This window comes from Cucumis sativus, chromosome 3 (genome assembly GCF_000004075.3).
Source record: "Cucumis sativus cultivar 9930 chromosome 3, Cucumber_9930_V3, whole genome shotgun sequence".
NCBI classification, from domain to species: domain Eukaryota; kingdom Viridiplantae; phylum Streptophyta; class Magnoliopsida; order Cucurbitales; family Cucurbitaceae; genus Cucumis; species Cucumis sativus.
This window is the reverse complement of record NC_026657.2, coordinates 16,664,157-16,688,666: the sequence shown is the minus strand read 5'-3', so window position 1 is coordinate 16,688,666 and position 24,510 is coordinate 16,664,157. Positions and strand designations below refer to the sequence as shown.

The window sequence follows — 24,510 nt, the reverse complement described above, 5'->3', positions numbered from 1 at the left end:
AATTATCTACCGTGATGTTGTTATTTTCTTCAAGATCATGAGTATAGAAAAGTTTCGGTGAAATATGTTTTGTTTTATGTCTTTAATATAACCTCCTTTTATTTGAGTTACACATGTCGTGTTGTTTTCGTATAAGATTGTTGAAAGAAGTTTATTATAAGACAAACCACATTATTTCTGAATGTATTAAGTCATCGATCTTAACCATATACATTCTCGGTTAGCCATCATGAATTGCAAGAATTATAGCATGGTTTGAGGAGGTGGGTATTATGGGTTGTTTTACTAATAGCTAAGATATATCAGTTCCTCTCACATGTGAATCGATAACTTGTTTGAGAACTAGTTTTGTATGCATCAAATAAATATCCATAATCTACAACACGAACTAGGTTAAAATTTGATTTATTTTAATAAAATAGTTTCATATCAATTATTTCTCGAAGATAACAAAAATATACGTTTAATTTCATTCAAATGTTTTTTTTTTTGGAGAGGAATTGTATCTAACTAATAAATTTACTGAAAATGTATCAGGTCTTGTATTATTAGCAAAATCTATAAGTGCACCAATTGCACTAAGATATGGTACTTCTGAACCTAAGAGTTCTTCATTATCATCTTGTGGTCGAAATATATATTTCTTCACATCTATTGTGAACAAACTTGCATTGGAATATTCAATGAATGCTTTATCCATATAATTTTTTTTTTTTAAATATTGTTTAAGATTATTTATGAACAAAGATCTCATCTGCTAAATGTTTAATTTATAACCCAAGGCAGAATTTTATTTTTTTCGAGATCTTTCATTTCAAATTCTTTCTTAGGATACTTTATTGCCTTTGAAAGCTCTTCACGAATTTCAATTACATTTAAATCATCAACATATATAGTTATAATAACAAATCCAGATAGTGATTTCTTTATAAAAGCATATGAAAATATTGGATTACTTTGATATCTTTCAACAAACATTCACTCACGATTGTATCACATTTTTCTTGATTTTTTTAATCCATATAATGATTTACAAGAACTTGATTTATATGTTTCAGCTATCTTAAATCCTTGTGAGATTTTCATATAAATACCATTATCAAGTGATGCATATAAATATGTTGTGACTACATTCATAAGATGTGTGTCCAGATTTTCATACAGAGTCAGACCAATTAAAAATCTTAATGTGATTGCATCCATTGCCACGGAATATGTCTCCTCATAATCAACACTAAGTCTTTTTGCAAAATGTTGCGCAACTAATCTTGTTTTATATATTTTATGATCTCATTATCTTCATTTCTTTTTCTCGCAAATACCCATTTATATCGCACAGGTTTAACATCTTCTGGTGTTTGGACTACTAATCCAAAAACTTGACGTTTTGAAAGTGAATTTAATTCTGGCTTAATTGTTTCTTTCCACAAATACCAATTTTTTCTTTGTCGACATTCTTCAAGTACAAGATTTTCATTTACGAATATAATATCAACAACAATGTTATATGCAAATATGTTGTCAACAACTATATTAGTTCGGTTCCATATTTTTCTTATCATGACATAGTTTATCAAAATCTCATTATTATCTTCAATTGTTTTATCTTCTTTGACATTTTTGTTATAACTCAAATTTCAGATTTCTTCTAGAACATCCATATCTTAATCGAGTTATTCACTCAATTTTTTTTAGGGTTTTTATCTTTAGAACCTACCAGTCTACTATGTTTTTGGCTCATTAATGACAACTTGTTGTGTTGGGATCTCAATTTTTTATGGTACATTTGCAATTGTTATATTGATTTAGTAACTTTCTTTACATCTACAAATGCATTTGATAACTAATGTGCTATATTTTGTAAATGAATTATTTTTTGAATTTCAAGTTCACGTTCATCTGTACGAGACTCTAAATGAGACAATAATGATACATTTCATGAAATTTCTTTTTTCAACTTCTTAATTCCTCCTCCTAATGTTAGAAAATTTGTCTCATCAAAATGACAACAAGCAAATCATGTAGTAAAGGAGTTCGAGATATTTAATAATTGACCAGGAATCAAATCCAACATATATTCCTAACCTAATTTGAGTATCCATCTAATTAGTACGTTGTGGTGGAGCAATTGGAACATATATCATGCACATCCAAATATTCTCAAATGAGAAATATTTTGCTCATAGTCATATGTTAACTATAATGGTGAATACTTGTAATAAGTTGTTGGCATAATATGCACAAGTGACACAACATGCAAAATTGCAATGTCCATGTAGAGAGTTTAGATCTCATAAGCAATGCTCTAGCAATGTAAATACAAACGTTTTATAAATAGTTATGCTAAATCATTTTGTGTATGAACATGAGCTATAAGTTATTTGACATTTATTTTAATAGACATACAATAATTATTACCAGCATTATCAAGTCGAATGTTTTTAATTATATAATAAGAAAACTATGCTTTTAACTTAATTATTTAAGCAAGATTACAACTTGATAATAAGCACACATGAGACCATCTGCTGGAGGTCCACTTGGTGGAAGTTAATGGTCCACAAATATCTCTATAGTCAATCCTCAAGTCTCATTTTCTTTCAAGTTCCTTAATCCCACCTCCCTTGTTAATCTAATCTTGAAAACTCTAACCTCTTTTTGGTGTGATAATCGCCGATAAATCCTTGAGTTTGCTTTTGGAACCACTCGAAAACAAATGTGAGATTTCAAACACCCAACAAAAACAGAGTATAACATATTCAAACCTATGGTGGATCGCCATTAGTAATATGCTAATACTAAACACAACTAAAATAGTAAAAACAGGAATGGATTCCAAAAAAAAAAAAAAGTCGGTTTATGTTACCTTTTTCTGGGTGCATATTTGCATTTTAATCCCCTGACTTGCAAGCAAAAGGACTCCAATTTCTTTATTGAGGTCCTAAATATTGGCTAATTCTTCCAAAATGTGTATTATTCAAGGGTATTAATTCGCCATACAATGGTATCTTTTGGAGTTGAAGCACTCTACAAATTCAAATTCAGTGTCTAGGGTAGGCCAGGAGAAAAGTAATTCTAACATTCATCTGCATCAGAACGAGTCATAATTCCATTACCTAGGTCCCTCTTGCCATATCAAACCACTTTTCTATCCAATTCATCAATTAACGATGATTTTACCTTTGTAGCAAAATACAGCTTCCACCCTAAAACTTGTACCATAATCAATACTTGATGTACTTCATCGAATCTAAAAAGCCAAGAAACTTTCAAAGTTTTGGAATGCTCAAATTTTTGGCAGACTCGATGGCCAAATAACTCCTTCCCTCCCTTGTCTCCTCATTATTGTCTACTTTTCACAATAGTTGGCCTATTATTCCGCACCCTCCACCAATCATAATAAATAATAATAATCAAAGCAGAACAAAAAAGAAACAGAAGGTTGAAATCTATCTGCATACCATCCAGATGCCCATGATCACATAAATAAAGCAAAGAACAAAAGTAAATTTTATTCAAACAAGTCATGATTAAAATAAGAAAAGATGATTGATAAGTTTCATCATAACGTAATACGATGCAAAAGCAGACCAACAGCAGGCAGAATTAAAGGACACAAGCTTTCCCATCAGGGAATTATTTGCAGAATGAAATATAACTCCAACAACGAAGAAAAAGAAAAACAAGACACTAATGAAAGAACACGACTCTTTTAATATGCTGCATAAACACACCCAAGGCAGCTTAAACAAGACCCCCCCAAGATACTTCTTCGTTTATTCATTACTAGTACGATAAAAAAAAAAATAGCTAGAGTAAAAGTTGATGAAAGTTCTAATACTTCCCAACTTCCTCGTCCTTCTCGTCCTCACTCCAACATTTCAAAAGGGTCGACCTTGGAGATGAGGCATAATCTCCTTCAGTCTTCATAAAGCTCTGGTAGATGACGGTTCCATTTTCCCCCAGTATTTCACAGCTCTTCTCACCACCCTCGTACCCCTTCAATTCCAGACAGAGCAAGTCTTCCAGATTTTCACCAACAACGTCTGAATGGAGGGCAACAGAAAAATCAGATGGCTGGAAGCATGCCAGCACCCTCACAATCAACTTAGACAGATTCATATCATCGAAGTCATAACCAGCTGCTTCAAAACTTGCATAACTAAACCCATCTTCTGGAGTAACATGGATTGTAGACTCAGCATCTCCTTCAATGGCATTCATGGAATAACCACAAGGGTCGAACTCAAAGTCACATATTTCAGATTTTGGGAGAATTTTCCTAATACCAGAGTTTTCAGTCATTGCAGCAGCAGAACTTGCATCTGTTTTGAAGAAGACAGACGCCTTCTCCTTGTCTAAACCAGTCATGCACATTTCCAGGGTATAAACGGGGTTATTGCTTTGATTCCCCATACTGGCACAGGCAGCGTAAACATGCCATTTCCTCGTTTCATCAGGACTTCCCATCACGTAAGCAGAACCATTGAGGCCAAGCCTGGCCAAATAGCCATCGAGAACAGCAACTTCCTCAGAGAAGCTGCGATGGGGAAAAGACTGGGCACCAGGAAAGATAAAGCTGCCGCGAGTGTACCTCACAGACTTCACAGTAAGAGACAGCGAATCAGCTAACTTCAGCAGAGCTGGGATTGAAAGAAGCAGCTTAGTAGTGCCGCAAGTTTTGATGATGAACTTGTATGGGTACACGAAGAGGCTCGACTCTGAAAGGACATACGAATCAAGATAGTCATTTGACAAAGAGTCGACAATGGTGCACTCAGCTAATGTAAGAATTTCATCCAATTGTGCCTTTGACAGAGCACGGAGACCCATGCCCCTAGGGTCAACAAAAACACTAGGCTCGAAGAATGATACTTCAAGCCTCTTTTCGTAGCCTTCAAATCCAATAGCAGAGGTTGGACACGTCATCTTTTCTTAAAAGGAAGCTAATTATGTTGAGAGATTGAACGAGAGAACGAGGATAGTAGAGAGTACTGAAGAAAAAAGACAAACTAAAAATTATTATGAAACTAAGGATCCTGGGGCGCAGGGAAAACGAAACTCAGCGAAACTCAGGATGGCTTTCGAACGCACTGCAGAAGAAGAAACAAGAGATTAGTCGTTAGCCAACACACAAATGATAATGCTACAACAACAAACATGATAGTGTAAGTAGGAACATACGTTGGAGTAAGCAGCAGATCTGAACTTCTTGATTCCACCGTGTGGTCGGACGTCTTCAATGCTGTATCCGAGGGGAGCTTCGTAGAAAAGAGATTTACTACTACTACTACTACTAGACTTCTTCTTACCACCTTTTGACTCCATTAAATCATTCGCTGCAAAAATAGAGATAACACCCCAAGATGAAATCAGAAAACTCTCAACCTTCAATAGAATACAATAAACAAACCACCCAAATTCATAGACGTCCTTAACATGAGAGCCTTAGGAGATGATAAAAAAAAAAAAAAAAAAAAAAAAAAAAAAAAAAAACTCAATCTGGCAAAACTGAATCTAATTGAAGAACAATATGAAAAAACAAAAAGCAAACGAAATGGAGGAATCAAGGGGTAAAGGACAAACATTGATTTCATACAAAACGTTATCCTAACGTAGTAAAAAATGATATTATAACAACGATGATGATGATGATGATGATAATAATATAATGATAATAAAAAAAATAATAATAGAGGATACAGATCTGCAATCATGAAATAACGCTTTATGAAAAAGCAAACAGATTAAAGCAAAATATGCAACAAAACCCGTGAAGGAAAATCAAATGATGCTTTTTCCTATTATTGCTCTATTATTTTAAAAGTAAAACAAAAACCCCTTTTTTCATATTCAAAAAAGTAAAGTCTTCTTTACTACGCGAACCCCCTCGTTATCTTCGCCATGCAATCAACCATTAATACATACAACTAGGCTAAGAAAGAGAACATGTTGCTCTAGAAACCCAATATTTTATTCAGATAAAAACGAACACGATTCCCTCAATTTGATATCCCATTCGGATCAACATCAACATACCTAAATCGATATGAAGAAAATAATTTTAAAAAATCTAGAAATCCTGGGTTCAAACAGAAATCAAGAACAAAAATACATGCTATTACAGATTTTTTTTTAAAAAAATAACTAACAACCCAAATCAATCACAATCCCACAAATCCAAAACCCAAGTCAGAGAATCATCTTGATCAAACATCAACAAAACTTTTTAATCACCCCATCCCAATATCCCGAGGGAGAAAGGGAGAACGTACCAATAAATACAAAATGCAAAAAATCGGTGAACCAGTAACACCGAGAAACCCTTTTCCTTTGGACTCTTTCTCCAATAAAATCCTATTAACAAAACCAAATCGAAATCAGGAAATAAAAGGGGGAAAACCCCAGAAATCAGAATTTCAGAAAGATTAACAAAAGAAATCGATGACCATTAACCCTAAGATCACAAAGAAAGAAAGAAGAAGAATCTTACAGATTAAATGAGCTAGCGGCTGAGAACGAAAGCCAAGAAATCCCTAAGACTTGCAATGAAACCAAAAGCGAAAGCAAATAAAATTCTCTCGAGACGATGAGAATAGAAGAGGCGGAAGAACGTTTGCGTTTTGTGAGGTCTTCCGAAGAGGAGAGGTACTTATATAGTAAAACCGTAGCGGAAAAGCCACGCGTTTTCTATTTAATTACGGTTTTACCCTAAATTTTTTCGCTGCCATTATTCTAGGTATGTGAAATGACAGTATCACCCTTGCTCGCTTTTCCAAAGCGGGGTGCCAAATTATCATTATTATATTTAAAGAATTGCCTTTTTCTTCACTGCCTTTCTTTTAAAAAAGATTTCCCGTTTTTTCCTAATCGTTGAAAATATTTTGTTTCTTTAATTTCGGCTTTTTTCTATAAATTCATAATATTTATTACGGTCTTTAAATTTTCAACAAAAAAAACAAAACACAATTTTATATACATAATTTGGTTGAAAAACATATTTTCTCAAATTAAATTTTGGATATGTAATTCCCTTTAAAATCAATTATTTTTCAATCTCATTTATTAAAATGGATTATCTTTCAATCTCATTTTTTAAATTTGCATTTTGAAAAGTTATCAAACACCTTAAAATTTTAAAAATTATGTAGTTCAGTTAACATCTTGTTTTTCTTCTTCATTTCTAAGATCAAAAGAGTACCATTTTAGCTCTTAAACAAAATCTTAGTGTTTACTTAATCACCAAATTCTCTATTTATATTATTTCTTAACCTATATTGGTCATTTTTGGTGCTTTGTTCGATTGTCAGTTGTTACTTAAAACCTCACACGTGTAAAATTAATATTTATCTTAGTCATGCTTAACCTCTGTCAAATCAGATTTGATATTTTCTCACCAAACCTTTATTTTCACCTAATTTCATTCCTCGAATAGCTTTAACTGCTTAACATAACTTTTGAAAGTCTTAACCCATAACTTTTCTGGCGGTGCTCTTTCTCTTGTGAGCTTTTAGAGTTATAGGTCCTACCGCAAATCCTTCTTTTCTCAAAATTTTCTCGGGAACTAACTTCTTAATCGCAAAACTTATACTTAACCATATAAAATTTTATCACTTAATCCTTTCCGCGAATTGATTAAAACGCCAACTTTTTATCGCGAAGTCTTATTTCAAAATGCCTCCTCTTATCCAAAACGCAAATTTCAAAATACTTAGCCAGTTTTTACTTCTTATACTCAAATTAGAAGCGGGTCTCATAGTATAAGTTTAGACATTTTGGATGAAAGTCTGCGTTATAGCTAGGCAATGCAAGGAAGGTGTAATTATGCGTTATGGCTATCTTACACGAAGAAGATTTCGTATTTTGAGCTGGGCGAGGAAGGGTCAAATGAGAAAGAAATTTAATTTAAGAAAATTCAAGAAGAATTAAGAATCTGCATTAGCCAGCTTCTTAGGATAGAGTTAAGCATGATTAAAGAAGATACTAAACCTATACTTATATAAGATACTAAGTAGGAGCTGGCAAGATAAAATGCATTTAAAGATGACTAATCCAATTTAGTAGTAGTATAAATTAGGTCTCGAAGGGTTAAAAGAAAGGGATAAGGAAATCCTAAGTGTTGAAGCTCTTCCAAAAGAACACCAGGCAAGGAGAAGAGAAGAGGGTGGGGGAGAACCATTTAGTTTGAGTAAGTGATCCTTCTAAAGAGAGTAGAAATTTCTAAAGCTTTTCTTTTCAAGTCATGTTATATTATGTACATTTTAAATGCATGTATAAACTTGTGTATGATTTATAAGAAAAGCATGATTCTTGAAAGAATATTTTCAAGTAATTGAAATGTTTCAAAGTATTTCGTTTTATGGTGTTTGTATGAAATGCTTAAATGCAAGTAAACCATTAGCTTTGTTCCTATCAAGAGCTAGCTAGATATTATGTGGATATAATAGTCAAGACAACCATGCATTGAGACATTTGCATGGTGATGAGAAGGTACTGGTCGAATGTGTTGAGATGTCTGCATTCGAGCTAACCGCCTAAGAAACTAGAATTGAACCCATAAATCTCCTAGGGATGTTGTTGATGATACGTGTCGTCACAGTAATTTATGTGTGGGAATGGTTCAATGTCCTAGAGAAAGGATTAAGTAGAGGCTAATATGGTGTGAAAGGATTAAGTAGAGCTAATGTGGTGTTTAATGTTTTTAGTGCATGTTGAGACGTTGTGAAGTTGATCTTGCAAAATAAATTCATACATGTACTTGTATTTTCCAAAGGTTTTCATTTAAAATGTCGCTCACTAAGTGTTACGCTTAGGTTTTAAGTTTCTCCTTTTCCAGGTAAGCGAAGTAAAGAGGTTGCAATTGTTGGCGAGCCACTCCGTTGTATCAGGCGATAAGAGTTGGGCAAGGCGTTGGAACTTAAGTTTAGCAGTTGTACTAAATTTGCTTAAGAGTGAATAAAATTGACAAGTTCCTTCAAATTCTAATTAAGTGTTGCATTCTTATTCATATGACAAAGTTTAAGTTCAAGTAAGAGCTGAGTTTAAGGTCGGATGTTCTAGCGTTTCACTTAGAGTCATTGGAAGCACTCGAGAATGCATTTCAAGTGGGGACGTGACAAGATGTGGGTCCTACCAGCCTTAAGTCAAACATATTGCCCCTTCATCTTTAACGGATCTCTTAGGTTAGTTGTTGTAACTTTGGAAAAAACTTTTATTAGCTTTCATTTTCAAAAAATCAGTTTTGTTAAATGTAGTAAAATAATGTTCGGTAAATTTTTTATTTTAAATTAGAAAAACGAATCATGGTATTGGATAAATAAATACCAAATTGGTGTAATTTAGTTAAATCAACTAAAATAGTCATATTATTTTAATTACTTTTACATTGATAATTAATATGTTTAAAACATATTGGTAACTTCATAATATGTTTATAATATATAATTTTAAAATTATATATGAATTTCAGCATAATCTAAACAATTTGATAAAATAATTGTTGTAAAAAAATGAAAAATGGTATGAAATGACAAAAATATTTAGAAAAAAAACAGCTTATGACGTTTTTTTTTTTTTTTTTTGCATATTGTGAATATGACAAATATGACAAGTAATTTGTGATATAAAGGGATATCAGAAGATTATAATAGACTATCAGATGGTTATCTTTTAAATTTGCTACTTTTGCATTTTAGAAAATATAGTGACATGAGTCATAATATCATAAATTGTTTGGCTATTTTTAGAAGTGCCCCTACAAAAATCTAATCAAATAAAATGATAAAGTATATGGAAAAAATATATTAGTATAGAATAACATTATTATAATATATTTATTTAAATAGTTAAAAAATTTGAACAAAAAACTACTATTTTGTAGATTTTCACAAAAGTTAGAATTTTAAAAAGGTTATTTTTTTAGAAATATAAAAAATAGCTAGAATAGCTAAAAAGCACATTAGAAAATATAAAAAATACTCTAGCCAACACATGATTAATCGACCACAAGTACATGTATGTAATATTCTTGTAAATGATCGTGCACTATAGTCTAAACGAACAATTTACGATCGTTTAGGTCATGATACACGATTGTGTAGTTCTTTTTTACGATGAGAAAAATGCATCAATTTTAAACGTTTGTGGTGACTATGGTGAGTGATCGTTTAGATCATATCCACACAATCTTGTAATTTATTTTAAACGATGAAAAAATGTGTTTAAATTTAAACGACTCGGTGTTGACCATAGTAAACAATTGTTTAGATCATGTTAAAAAGATATTTAAATGATCCTAATAATCTTGAATATGAAAAAGATGAAGTAGCTTTAAGAAAGAGTGAAGATGAAACAGAAGATTCAAACAGAAAAATAAATCATTTAAAAATAAAAAGAGAGATGGAGAACTCACAAGAGAAAATGAACAAATTGCCAAAAATAAAAAATAAAAAATAACGTACCGCATGAGTTTTGCATTTTTTATCATGGTCGTATATATTTGTATGTGTTTTGTCAAGCTTATTAAAGCAAACCATTTAAAAAGTGGATGCATTAGATTAATTAATAATTATATTTAGGAAACATCAAAATCACTTATGCAAGTCCATCTCTTTATAAATGTAGTAAAAAGAATAGTAATTAAAAAAAGAAAAAGTAAAGAATGAAAGCATCCAAAATATGCAAATAATACTCGGTAGTTTCAACGTTATTTAATAAATATCGTAATGTAGTTTTATTCTTTGGTATAAGTATGTGAAAGCCGAGGCAACGCAACCTTGGAAGCAATTCTTATCTCCTCTTTCCAACTATTCATTTCATGCCTTGTATTCTTTATTTGTTCATAATTTAAGATACGAGTTATCTACTCAGGGCTATTTTCGACATTGCCCATGCAAAATATATCCATGCATTTTATTTCTTTTTCTAATCTTATCTCTCTCTCTCTCTCTCTCTCTTTTATTTTGAAAAATTTTACTTCTTCCTTCACGTTTAACTTTAGGGTAAAAACTAAATGTTTACTCAAAACACATTCCTAATTGGATACATAATCTAAATTTGATTCTTCATGCCTCCACCACTCAAATGTCCAATCCTTCCCATCTCTCATCATCGTCGCCTCCAACCCAAAGTCACCTACCTTATAGTTTGCCGCCACACACACCCAATTACAAGTTTTTGTTTTTGAAGTATTTTCTCTCTTTCAATCTAATCAAATTCTACACATTTTCACTACAAATATGAGAATATATTTTATTTTGATAATGTTATTTCAATACATTCCTATTAAAAAGATATGGCTACCTAAATATTTATTTAACATTCTACCAATTTTCTTGCAAACAAACTAGCATTTGAAGATTTTGGCTATTTTAGTTCTAAAAATCAAACAACTTCTAAGTATATATTTATTTTTTCACTAATTCAAACTTAATTTAATCGATTAAATACTGATTATCAGCACAAAAGTAATTGAATCAAAATCTTACCTCTACTATCGTTGATAAACTGATAAAGTGTTTTCTTTAATTTATATAATTTTATATTTCAATTTTGTGTGCTATACTTCTTTTTTTCTTTTGATAAAGTTTAGTAATACTAATAACTTTGGATCAGGACAACAATAGCGCAATAAATGAATGGCATCTTTCTATGCACACTTTCCAAAAAAGCTATACTATATATATATATATATATATTGCCTTAATAATAATAATAATAAAAAGGTAAGAGCCCAATTGTTTTAATTCTCTTGAGTAGAAAAAATGAAAAGCAATTTACAGGAAAATAAAAAAGCATTTGCAAAAATAGGAAAAGAGAGTTTAATAGTTTTTTTTAATGAAAGGTACTAGTACGTTTTTCTATTATTTTTGGAAAAACCCGTTTTTATAAATTTAGCTATAAAATTAATTTATTTTTTTTTGGTAAATAACAATCTTGGTTAATTTTTCAAAAGGAATAGTTGCAAATTTAGCAATTAAATTCAAAATAATTAAGTATATAGTAATCTTTTAAAAAATTGTAAATATAGCAAAATTTGTCAAATTCTATCGATGATAGAATCTATTACTGATAGATCATGTTGTAAAAATTGGTCTATCACCGATAAATCATACGAGTTTATCAGCAATACAATTCTATCCGCGATAGTTTTGCTATATTTGCAATTTTTTTAAATGTTGTTATATTCTTAATTATTATTTCTCAAATGGTCATCAATTACAATTATCCTTTTCAAAAACTACAAATATCTTACTTCTTCACTTCCTCTCCGTATAAACTACAAATTAAAACAAAACTAGTAAACAAATAACAAAGAGTAGAATTATCACGAGTACTAAAAAATTCAATGTATTTATAAAATATAACAAAATACAATTAAGAAGAATTGAACTAACAGAATCAATTTTGTTATATTTGATAAAGAGTTATTTTAAAAAGTTGTTTTTGAAAATTCCTTAGGTCAAAATTTATTTGGTAGCTTTTTAAGTAGTGAGAGAGTCAAAGATTTTGAAAATTTTACTTGAACGAGTACACATAACCTTTTGCATGTGATTTTTCAAACATTTGTCCATGCATCCATCTCAACCATTAATAAATGAAATATATCATATTCCAAATAAAGTAATTTATTAAAAGCTTTAAGTACTTTTAAAAAATCAGGATAATTGGTATAAATAACTGAACAAAAATGAAACTATTTATAGTAAATTTTTTAAATAGACTATAAACATTTACATTATTTTTCAAAATAATTATTTATGATATTTGCTAAAAAAAAATAAAACCTTTTATATGATATCAAAATAAAATAAATCTAGAATGAGTAGTTAAATGAGCAGTGATGGCAACGAATTAATAAAATGAAATGACCAAAGTATTATAAACATTATTAATATAGATGTTCATGTATTTAAGCTTAATGTCCATCATATGTCACCTTCTTAATCATTCAATATATTTTACAAATGTCTTTAAGATACTTATTTTTTTTAGTGATTATGTTTGTCAAATTGTTTATAAAGAGTGATATTTGATGAATGTACAAGACATTTGTATACTAGAGTTAAAAGAATTCCAATGAAAGTGAAGAAATTTGAGAGTTTTCAAAATGTTTAATTTTAATTATTTAATTATTTAGATAATCTAAAAATTGCAAACCTTTATGTTTGGATGTGTTTGTCATTCCAATGACAAAATCAATCACTCTCATGACAATTGAATAAAATAAAAGAAGATACCCTTGCAATTAATATCTTAAGGATACCCTTGCATGATGGATGTCAATAGGTTTAAAAAATTAACATCTCTTCTAATAATCAAACAAAACGAAACATTTACATATCTAAAGTAAACAAAAAAAGCTAATTAAATAATTAGCACAACAAAATCTTTAGTTTTTGAAAAGAGATTAAGAAAAGATCTAAAGTTAGCCTTCCAAACAAGGTATTAAAGATAACTTAAATGTTCATCCATTAAAAACATATAAATATGTTGTTGTTCTATGTAAGTAGATAGTGAAATCTAATCTCAAACCCGTTGAACTCATTGATTTGCAAAATGAACTTCAATTTGATTCATCACCTCATTCTATGGTTAAAAGCAAAGATATAGATTCTAAATATACATGAAGATTTGAAAAGAAAAATAGATATAACATTATATGGTTCAACTAGCTCGTACTCTGTACAACTTAGATTGCACCTATAAAGATGTGTAGTTTGGGAGAAAGGAAAAAGAATTGAACTTAATTTTCTTCCGTGCGTGTGGAAAGAAATTTATTATTATTATAATTTTTATAGTAATATGTCTATCTCTATTTAATATTATTCGTAAACGAAAGAAAAGAGAATAAATGAATTAAAACGAAATTTTGATAGGTGTAGAAATAGAAAGAAATTAATGGTTAAAAAATGAAAACTGATTTGTGTAGGAGAAGATTGGTAAATTTAAATAATGAAACGTTATGAAGAATGAATCCATGGGAGAGGGTCTCTAAGGACAACAGTACACGTGTGCAGAATCAGTTTAATTACAGGGCTGACGAGGCGACACGTCTTATGGGGCCCATAGCTGACCAATCAGAAGCTATCAAACAAGGAACAACTGGCAATTTTCACCCGTTAATTTTTTATTTTGTCACTCCCCGGTTTAACCCTATTGTTTAGACTCCATCTTCGAATACAGTAGGGAGTTTGGGGTAATTTAACCCATTTATTTCTTTCAAAGTCCACAACTTTCCTATTAGCTTCCTCCATCCTTCCTTGCCATTGTATAGGAATCTTTGCTTTTCGTTTTGCTCAATTTAAGAAATCCCCATTTCGGAATTGGTTTTGCAGTGGAGATTGGAGTTACTTCATTTTCTCTTCCATGTCCCTGTTGGGGATTCTTTTTAGTCTCTATATTTTGAAGAATAGGTTTATTAGATCCTTAGAACCAACAATATTAAATCAAATTTAATAAAATTATAGAATTATAGAATTATTAAACCCACACAAACGCTTTAGTCAGCCTAAGCCTAAGACTTGATGTAAGTGATTTTATTGGAGAGGATAAAATTGACCTAGAAGATGCTATAAGCATCAAACAAGAAGGAGAAGTTTAGGCGAAAAGCTAACATTCTAAAACCCACAAGAGGTGTAGGAAAAGAACATTTGAGAGAATTAAATATGCCACTCAAGTTATCCTGTTCAATGAATCTTGAAAAATGTCATTAATGAACACTAAAACCTAATTATAATAGGTGTAAAGCAAATAAATCTAAAAATATGCCATAAAATCTCCTTTGATAGGCAAGTAAATTCTCTAAATTTGAAGCATTATTGATTTGGCAAATAGGGAGAAAGGAAGAAAAGAAAAGAAAAGAAAAGAAAAGAAAAGAAAATGGGGGAAGAGAGAAAGTGAAAGTGAAAGAAAAGGGTGTATAAAGTGCATATAGTTGACTAAGATGATAAAAGGGGAAGAAATAAAGTTGAAAACGGCAAGAGAAGAGAGATTTGGGAAGAAGATGAGTAGGTGATTGGTTGCGGGTCCACAATGTGTGTTTGTGTAGTCATATTCTAGTCAAGAACTCAATTATTTCCAGGGTGAGTGTTGGAATTAACCCTGAATCCAAACACAACCTCCAACTCCGACTCCAAACTTTGTTTCTCCAGTCAAACCTCTGTCATCTTCCCAGTCTTTCACCGCATCTAACCTTCCTCCTCTGTTTGGTAGCCAATTTTTAACAAACCTTTTTTTTTTCAATTCATTTTATTTTGACGTTTTGTCCCTAATTTCAGGTTTATTATAAAATATTTTCTTATTAACATTAATGAATAATCATATCACATGCAAACTTTTTTGTTTTTTCTCTTCATTTTCTACATTAAATATATCAACACTTCATTCTTTTAAAACCATTAATCCAGTATCTTACAAATAGCAATACCCAACAAAATGTTTGATAAAATAAAAAGTTGTGAAAAAGATACTTGCACCTATTACACATCATCCTGATGTTTTGTCTTATAAGTCATTACAATGCAACGACTCACGTCACCCTAATCGTGGTACTATTGTTGAACCACTTATCATTTCTAGACAAACATGGATTAATAGTAATGAGATATAGGAAGTAGATAGTTATGAATTTGATAGTGATATATTTGTGTTCACATTTCTAGTTCATTAAAGTCCTATATCTAACATTTTATCCTACTTTTGTACCATTGCTTCCAAGAGAAGAAAGACTTTGTAAGACCCATGTTTAAATAGAAGGGTCAATTTTGGAAAATAAGTATTTTAGTATGGATTTTGGAGAAGATTTTGAAGAAAAAAAGTGTTTGAGAAGCTAAGTACTATATATGTTGAGTTGCCGTAGAGCTGGATGGTGCGGGAAAGGGAAATGTGTTTTGAATGCTTGACATTAAGATTAAGCGACGCAAGGTGAAGAGAGAGCGAGCAAGTCTGGTCTAGCGAGTTGAAGTATGCGGTGAAGAATTAGAAAGTTTTTAGGAAATTTTCTTAGTATACTTAATGGGCCATGTTTAAGAGCTTAAGCTAAACATGGTTATGAGAAATATTAAGCATACGCGTGTAAAGTTCTAAGTAGGAATTGACAAGTTATTAAGGACTTAAGGATGACCTAATCTATTTTGAAGATAAATATAAATAAAGGAGAAAAGATAGTAGAAAGATGGTTATGCAAAAATCATTAGTGTTACTCTGTTGGACAAAGAAAAGAAGTTAGGCGAGAAGAAGCATGAAGACAAGGCATTCTAAGCTACACGAAATTTAAATCATTTTGAAGCTTTTCTTCCAAAGTTCATGTTGTTTTTAATGTTGTTCTTATCACTAATGTTTATGAAAAGAATGTTTTCGAAAGAAAAATTGTCTTATATTAAATGATTACATTGAATGCTATGTTTATTTGTAAACCATTGTCTTATTCCTATCAATGAAGCTAACTATTATGTGCACACAAGGAGTAAAGACATCCATGTAGGGAATGGCTGCATGGTGGAGTGAAGTTGGCCAATGCGTAAAAGGAGCCTTGATTAAGCTTAAAGACTTGAGCAACGAAAAACGAACCAGGAAATTCTTCCAAGGATGCTGTTGATGAAACAGACATCATAGTAGTCTATGTGCATGAGACTGGTTCATTTTTTCAACGAAATGAATGTGGAAGACTAATGTGTGTTTATGATTTGTAAAAGAGACGTTAAAGCCTATTTGATGAAAGTTTTAGACGCTTTGTACATCTAAAAGATTTTCTAAAAGTATCACTCACTAGGTCTTTGACTTACTTTTTAAGTTTTTTCTCCCCAAGTGATTAGGCCTTTCGGCCAGGTAAGGAAGGATAAAATAAGTGATAATTGTAGAAATACAAGTTATTGTAGCATTTTATGTAAAATAATGAAGTTTAATTTTATCGCATAAGAACAAAAGAAAACAAAGGAAAAAAAATATAATTTGATTATCTTGTATATCGCATCTTGCAAAAGAACTTCGTCCTTGTTTTATCGCACTTTTAATGTTTTTATCACATGATATAAGCAAAAAGAAGTAGAGCTCGATGATAGAATGCTACGCGAGGAGACGTGTCCAACCAACATGATGACAAGCAACTGGGTTAGGCGATCAGAGGCACTAGCAGAAAAATTGGGTTGGCATCTATTATCAGAAAAAGGATGAAAGGACGTCTGCACGACTTTGATGTAGCTTTTTAGAGGCATTAATGAAGCATGGAATGTCCTGTCAACATAAGTCCTCGCATATAAATAAAAGTCTCTACTTCATAATATGGTGTGCAATCTTAGCTGGAGAGCAAGTTCATATCGTCAATTATTTCTTCTTCCCTTGAGTTTTAGGTGAGAGCTTAGAACAAAAAGAGAGAGGGAGTTCTTCTCGTTTAGTGGTAATCTACCAAACTTCCTTTATGGGCCAATCAAGGTGTTCATATGAGAGCAGTTATTTAGAGGAGAAACAAAAGCGAGACTGGATGTCGTAAATATGTTTTATGATGTGAAATACCATCTGGTGGAATCATTTGCAACAGTGGAAGGCAAGAAGGTTACCTTCATCACAAAAGAGATCAACAAATTATATGGTCTCTCCAATAATCTGGATGACTACCCTGGCCAGAGGATTATCACCAAGCCTATTAAAAATGATATGAACAGTGTATCACCTATCCAGACGTGTCTTGGAAAGAAACGCCAACTGAGAAGTTGCAACTATATCCACATCAATTGACAATAGAAGCCAATGTCTGGTTGTTCTTTGTCAAGAAGATGATAATTTCCACGTGACATGATAGTACGGTGCCATTTGAGTATCCATTGCTCCTCTACTGCATCATGAAGAAGTCGACGTTTAACTTGGAAATTGTAATGAATGAGGCTTTCCTTGGCTGGATGAGGAACCCCAAAGGCACCAAACCCTTCCCAACCACAATGAAGAAATTGTGTTTGAAGTACCTTTTCACCCTGGCGAGAAACCCTCAAATAGAAATGGGCGGGAGGTGTAACTTGGCGGGGCTTAAGTGCGTTAAGAACCCTCCATCAAAATAAGAAGAAAAAGCCGTTAGAAGACATGAAAACAAGGGATACATGAAGTTTAAAATAATGAAGTATATGCATGTCCACCTCCACCCACACTGAAACGAAAGGAATCAACCTCAAGGGTAGAGATTGATGTGAATAAGAACACTCTTGTCTGACGTTGACCCGCCGCGCAGAAAGCGAATAAAACTCAAGATAAAAGGGTCTTAGAAGAGATCTCTCTCACTCACTCCAACTCCAAGATGACACTCCACCTCCACCTCTACCTTATGACGAAATTACGCCACCTCCTCTCCACCAACCAAATCGCCTTCTTCATCAACCAAATTACCTCCACCAACATCTCCCATCTCTTCCAGCCAGTGTAGTCCTCGCCTAGCTTTCTCCACCAAGATCAACCCCATTCTTTCACTTACCCTACCTCTCTTGTCATCCCTATCTCATGAAAATCCTCCCTCTCCTCCCAAAGTCCAAACTCCTCAAACCTCTCTCTCGCGACAAAAATCTATCGCCAAGCCATGCACCCTTTAACTCGTCAATCATCAATTTAGACCCTAAGCGTCCTAACTTGAACGTTCCAGTAGTCAATCTTTCAGAAGGGGACATTGAGATAGAAAATGTGGCAGATAATGTAGTGCCACGAGACCCTACAACCTAGCACACCGTTTATAACTCACTCTTCAAAGACCTACTTGTCAGAGAAGATGGAGGTGAGATGAGCTCAACGCGACAAACATAGCCCAAAGTTGAAGGCCAAGCGTATAACGAAGGAGTGCTTCGTGACTTACTCTAAAATATAATTGCATGGCCCATGAATGAGGCTTTTCAAGAAGTGCTTTAGGGAGAATGTGGCACTAAAAAACCAAGTCACCAGCCTCAACACAACAGTGACAAGACTCGGTGCCAAAATGGATGGGTTAGAAGCCATAGTCTACCATATTAACTCCACGGTCTTGCAATTTTCAGTTGCACTGCAAAACTTAACAGGTTTGATTTTTGCCCGCTCTAACTAGTCGTGTCAAATCTCGAAGCAGCATGACATGCAATTCATAACACAAATGAAGTATATGCACACGATATTCGTAAAACGTGTCTGTTAGCTTATCATCGTACCAGAATTGATGACACCATTCCCCCTTTCAACCAACGAATCCCACTTCTAGTGAACTTGATCCTCACCTGAAGAATTAAATTTGGGGGGATGTTTTTAAAATTCTATTATTTTTTCTTTTCAATTTCAGCTCTTTTGTATTATGCTTATTCGATTTAGTAATCAAATCTCTTCAAGTCCTTATTTCTTCTAGTTATGCATTTTACTTTTCTTGGCACTTGTTTCATTTATGGATTCTTTTCATGTTTTCTTTTGTTTCTTGCAAGGATAACTTTCATAATGAAAATTATGCTAAGTTCATCTAGCTTGTACCTAACGATGACACTTTTTTTTATTAGCAAAATGAACTTCGTAAATATTTCTCGTAGTCATTAGGTGAACATTTTTTACTTCAAATCTCTTTTGTAAATTTTTCTAAGTTCATCTTATTACTCATTTTTTCGCAATGAGGACCTTGTGAGACTTTAAATTTGGGGGTGTGCAAGGTTCGAGCTAAAGTGTTCGAAAAATCAAGTAACCCTTCCTTTTCAAGCTTTAATTCTTTTTATATATATATATATAAAAACTAGCATATTATTTCATTCTAAATTCAATTGAAATAAGAACTCCATTGTCGCCACCTCTCACCAAGTAAATAAGAAGCAAAGCTTATTCGTCCAAATCTGAGAGTAAGTAAATAAGTGACAATAAAAGTTATAGTTGAGGAGAGGACTAGACTCATAGGGTACCTATGATTTTTCACTCAACGCCAAATGTATGTAAATAAATAAACTTAGCTAATAAAAGCGTTGCAAGAAAAAGAAAGGAACTAAGAATTTTTTAAACAACAATCATTTCGTAAAAAGAGAAAATACGATTTTTTGGAAATGAATAAGGATATTTTGAGACTTAAGCTTGCTACGTTTAGAATTTAGAAATATTTTCAAGTTTAGAGTAGTGAAGAAGAGAAGAAATGCTAGAATGCAGGATAGACTAGAATTGCATTATGTAAAATAACGAAGTCTATCGATGTGCACAAGAGAAACCATGCTTAGAATCCTGGGATGATGCTTGAGGACAAACATTATTTTAATTTTGTGGTGTGATAACTCGTAGAAATACAAGGGAAAAAGTAGACGATTTGACTAAATTATGAATAACATAACATGAAAGAGTCTTGTCCCTTTTTTACTGCGTTTTAGTGCTTTTATTGCAGGATTTTAGGCAAAATAAGTGATGCTCGATGAAATAATGTCTACATGTGAAGACTCGTTCAATCAATGTGAGAACAAAGAAACAAGCTAGGCGTTAGGACACTAGCAAACAAAATTGGTTGACGTGAAAGTCAGAAAAAGGACAAAAGGATAGTCTGCACGACGCCGATGCAACTTTTCAAAAACATTAATGGCGTGTGGTCTCCTGTCAACATCAAATCTCGCCTGTAAATGAAGCCTCTCACTTCAGAACAAAATATGCAAAAACTTTGACCGGAGAGCAAGTTCTTACATTGTCCATCCTCCCTTTCCTTGAGTTTCTAAGTGAGAGCCCATAGCAAAAGAGAGAGAGAGTTCTTACCCCTTCATCATTTCTCTCATCAATAGGCAAAAATCGGAGCCAAAGAGGATGATAAATCATACTCTAAGGCGTAGTTCCTTCTTCTTTCTTCCATTTTATATTTATATTATTTGTATTGTAATATGTACTCGATGGTGGAGAGGCCTAAAATTATTTCATTCAATGCATTACATTTCTTCTTTTATTCTTTCGTATGTCTATTTCTTGCCTTATTTGATCCGTTTGATTAGCTTGCTAGAAATAAAATGTGTTTTAATGCTTAAAGAACCATAATGTTTGCATTTTAAGTTTTGCTGAGCTAAGTGTGGATGTCAAGAACATTGTATATTCGAGAGGAACAATGATTTTGATTGTAATCATCTGACAAGTGAGAACACACATTTAACTACGTGATTAGAGAGAAGGTTGAAGCAATGCAATCTTATCGCCAAGTTCATCCTTTGCATACGTTGCAGAAATGACAATGTGTGCGACGAAAGCACCGAGAGGTTTTCCGCCTTAATCAAGGAGAAACAAGTTAGAATGCTTATAAAATGATTAAATATAAATCATAGTTTAACTTTGTGTACTTGGATCCCGAAAGGAGGACATGTATGGCAAAAGCATCGAGAGGCAACTCGTTCCCTAATTTAGAGAAAAAATATGCTCTGTATCGCCTTGAATGTGAAGCACAATTCATTGCGTTTACATAATTAGACTATTCCTTCATCGTCATGCCTATAACGAGTTCATTATCCATTTTTCCTCATTTTTTTCATGTCACCTTGCATCGCCAAATACCGTAGTGTAAATAGTTAGGATAGAAAGTATATTGTTCATATGTTACATTGTAGAGTTTATACTGCATGATTTAGCAGCGCAATAAGATAACTTAGAAACTTAAATTCTTTGTGTTCGACCCTAGACTTACCCGAAAACCTCTCTTCGTCTACACTTAAACGATAGAGAGGAAAACTTACACGATAACGCATATCATTAGCAATTTAGCATTAGATCTTCGTATAATCAAGGAATTGATTTCAGCTTAGTAATTCTATATATATAAAAAGAAACTGTTAGCATGAATATGGAGAGTTAAATTTTGTAATAACCTTGAAGATGAAGTCAACATATAATTTTCAAATTGGAATTCTAGACTTCTCTAACAATAAAAGAGTATATATTATGTGTATTAAATTATTGAACCCCACTTCCCACCTAATTTCTAGTCATAGTTAGCTAATAAATACAACTTCAATTTGTCATTTAGTTGGTAACACTCACCATTATTCATTTACTTCTCAAAGCCCTTCCATTATTGGAAAGAACCATGCATTCCATAAAACAGTTTAATTCAAATTTCATTAATTTAGTTTTTATCTCTAGTGTAGTCTATAAATTAAAGGTTACCTTAGACTAATTTTCATTTTTCCTTTCAACAAATAATCAAAGAATATATATATATAGATGAAAAGATTCCAACCTTTATTTGTGACTTCCATCTTATTGTAGTGCTAAAATTTCAATGTTTATATTTAAGAGCACAATCTCATATATATTTTACACGTTTATTATATTTTTCTTGTTCTTATATACAATATTGTTTAAGTATCTAATTCTTTTTATTATATTATAATTTATGACATTACTTTTGTTTTTGCTTCCAACTTTAAACTTTTATACATATTTTGTTGACTTCACTAGTAAATTAAATTAATTAATGTATTCAAACTAAATTTATAATACAATAATATAATGCATTAATTTAGTTATTCCATTGCAGTACATTAATTATTTGAGAAGTGTCATTGTAATACATATTAATTATATATATATGAATAAAGAAAAGATATATTCAATCAATATAGGGATGCTCATTTTGTTTTGTTGAAGAATAAGAGAATGAGTGTACGAGAAGAAAAAAGCTTTCGTAATCTAAATAAAGATGGGGATAGGGGCATTAGGCATAGCCATTATCATGTTTCCACCCTATTTGTTATTTTACTTTTATGTTGTTCTTACAGTATTTGATACGTTTGAACCATATGATCTATAACATTTGGACTACAAATATCTATTTTTTACATCCCATCTAGTCCTCACCTCTATGGCTTTGCACTTTTGTTTTTTCTTTCTTTCTTTCTAATGAGTAATTCTGCAGTTGACAAAACAGAACTACTTAGTGAATCAAAATTACCTTTATGCAAACAATTAAGAGAATCAACAAACACTTGAAGTTTATTAACATATATAGATTTTCCAATCAAAAGCTTTTAGATGATAAGGGAATTAATTTTCAATATGGAGTGAAGCCTATGCTAGCTTTCTAGACTCTCATTGTCCAACAATATCTTCCGCCATGTCTGGCATTAGCTTTTGTATACCAAACAAACTAGACAAAAGTAAATGTATCTCCAAGTCATGCATACATTGCATTGCCATTGAAATTACGAACATTAAACTCCAATACCTGCATCCCCATTAAAGACTATTGTATATCAAAATTCAACTTGAAGAAACCATATTAGAGTGGGGCTAACCAATGATAGATGTTCTCTCGGAGTTTAGAAGAGGACTAAAACATGAAAAGAGAATGGACATCACCCTACTAGAGAACAACTAATAATCCATGCATGATTCCATAGTAAATTCCACCATTTGAAAGGGTCACCGGGTAAGATCTAAGGTGGAAGAGTTGTGTACTCAGAAAACGAGATTGCAACTGCTTTAGATAGCATAAGCAATAAGCGTGAACCTCTTTGATATCCATCTAGTTCAAAACCTCTTGCAAGCTCTGCAAGAACGAGAAGCAACATCAGAATATAACTACTATAGAGAAAGAGAAGTTCTATGGGGTCATAAAGACCAAATTTGTTTACTTCCTTTGCATAGAAAGAGGGACATGAATACAAGACGTAAAGGCACAAAGACACAAAAGGCAATCCTCTCGGTGAGGGAGTAGCTAACAAATGCATTAGAAGTTGGGAGAGAGTTAAGATGTGTTTGCCACATAAAAATAGTATTATTAATAATAAAAGAATAAGAAAGAGACCAAAATGGTCATAGCAGAATGAACAGAAAAGAAACCAACTATCAAATTGTTCAATTCATCCTGCTAGAAAAGACTGGCCAAGCCTTCAACTCCAAGAATAAATAGACAAGTCGTTTCTTCCAATTATAAAATGCGATCATATCTATAATGTCAACGAATTGAAGTACTCGACTAGTTTATTTTATATGATATACCCTTTAGATTATTTCTTAAATATTGATCAATTAGTAGGTAAAATCACATATTATTCAAAATTGCACAGAATAATTTTAGATTATTATGGCAATGAATGATATATAAAATAATTATTAAATAACTCATTAATGATGAAGTTTTAGGACACAAATTCAAACAAAACGTAAACAAATAAAAACAATAATTTGGTGAAAAAAAAAGCTTTTAATGTGGATACCCTATTAGGTTAAACATTACCAATCTCAAGACAGATGCGTTTTTAATTGAATATATAGTGTGTATTCTCACTTAATATATACTATCAAACCCATTTATAAAATTTAAAATATTGTTTGTGCATTGTGGACATAATTCCAAAAGTTAAAAGATTTTAAAAGATAAAATAAAAAAATATCCTTAAAGGAAGTTAAAACCAAGAATAATTTAGATGCATTTATAAATTTGAATACAAAAGATCTGAAATTATTTTTAAAAATAAATCCTAAGTTATGTCTTCATCACCTTTAATTATAATTAATGATGGTTTTCATATTATAGAAAATCACCTTTTAACTATAACATTTACGAGTTTAGTAACT

At 31.9% G+C, this 24,510-nt stretch overlaps 1 protein-coding gene across 2 annotated transcripts; it reads right to left on the bottom strand.

Annotated features, from left to right (window-relative positions):
• Positions 1-3,487: 3,487 nt before the first annotated feature.
• LOC101207514 (S-adenosylmethionine decarboxylase proenzyme) lies at positions 3,488-6,646 on the bottom strand. Of its 2 annotated transcripts, XM_031882231.1 has the most exons (4): positions 6,494-6,646; positions 6,276-6,357; positions 5,185-5,339; positions 3,488-5,093 (listed from the first exon to the last, which is right to left on the bottom strand). In XM_031882231.1, exon 4 carries the CDS (start codon positions 4,927-4,929, stop codon positions 3,835-3,837), a length of 1,095 nt encoding a protein of 364 aa, XP_031738091.1. In that variant the 5' UTR covers positions 4,930-5,093; positions 5,185-5,339; positions 6,276-6,357; positions 6,494-6,646; the 3' UTR covers positions 3,488-3,834. The 2 variants fall into 2 exon arrangements, with proteins under 2 accessions (XP_031738091.1, XP_031738092.1); XM_031882232.1 differs by lacking the exon at positions 6,276-6,357 and having other exon boundaries at positions 6,494-6,642.
• Between the last annotated feature and the right edge of the window lie 17,864 nt (positions 6,647-24,510).

Excerpts from the sequence above, each read along its gene's own strand:
- LOC101207514 (XM_031882231.1), bottom strand. The coding sequence starts at position 4,929 with ATGACGTGTCCAACCTCTGCTATTGGATTTGAAGGCTACGAAAAGAGG.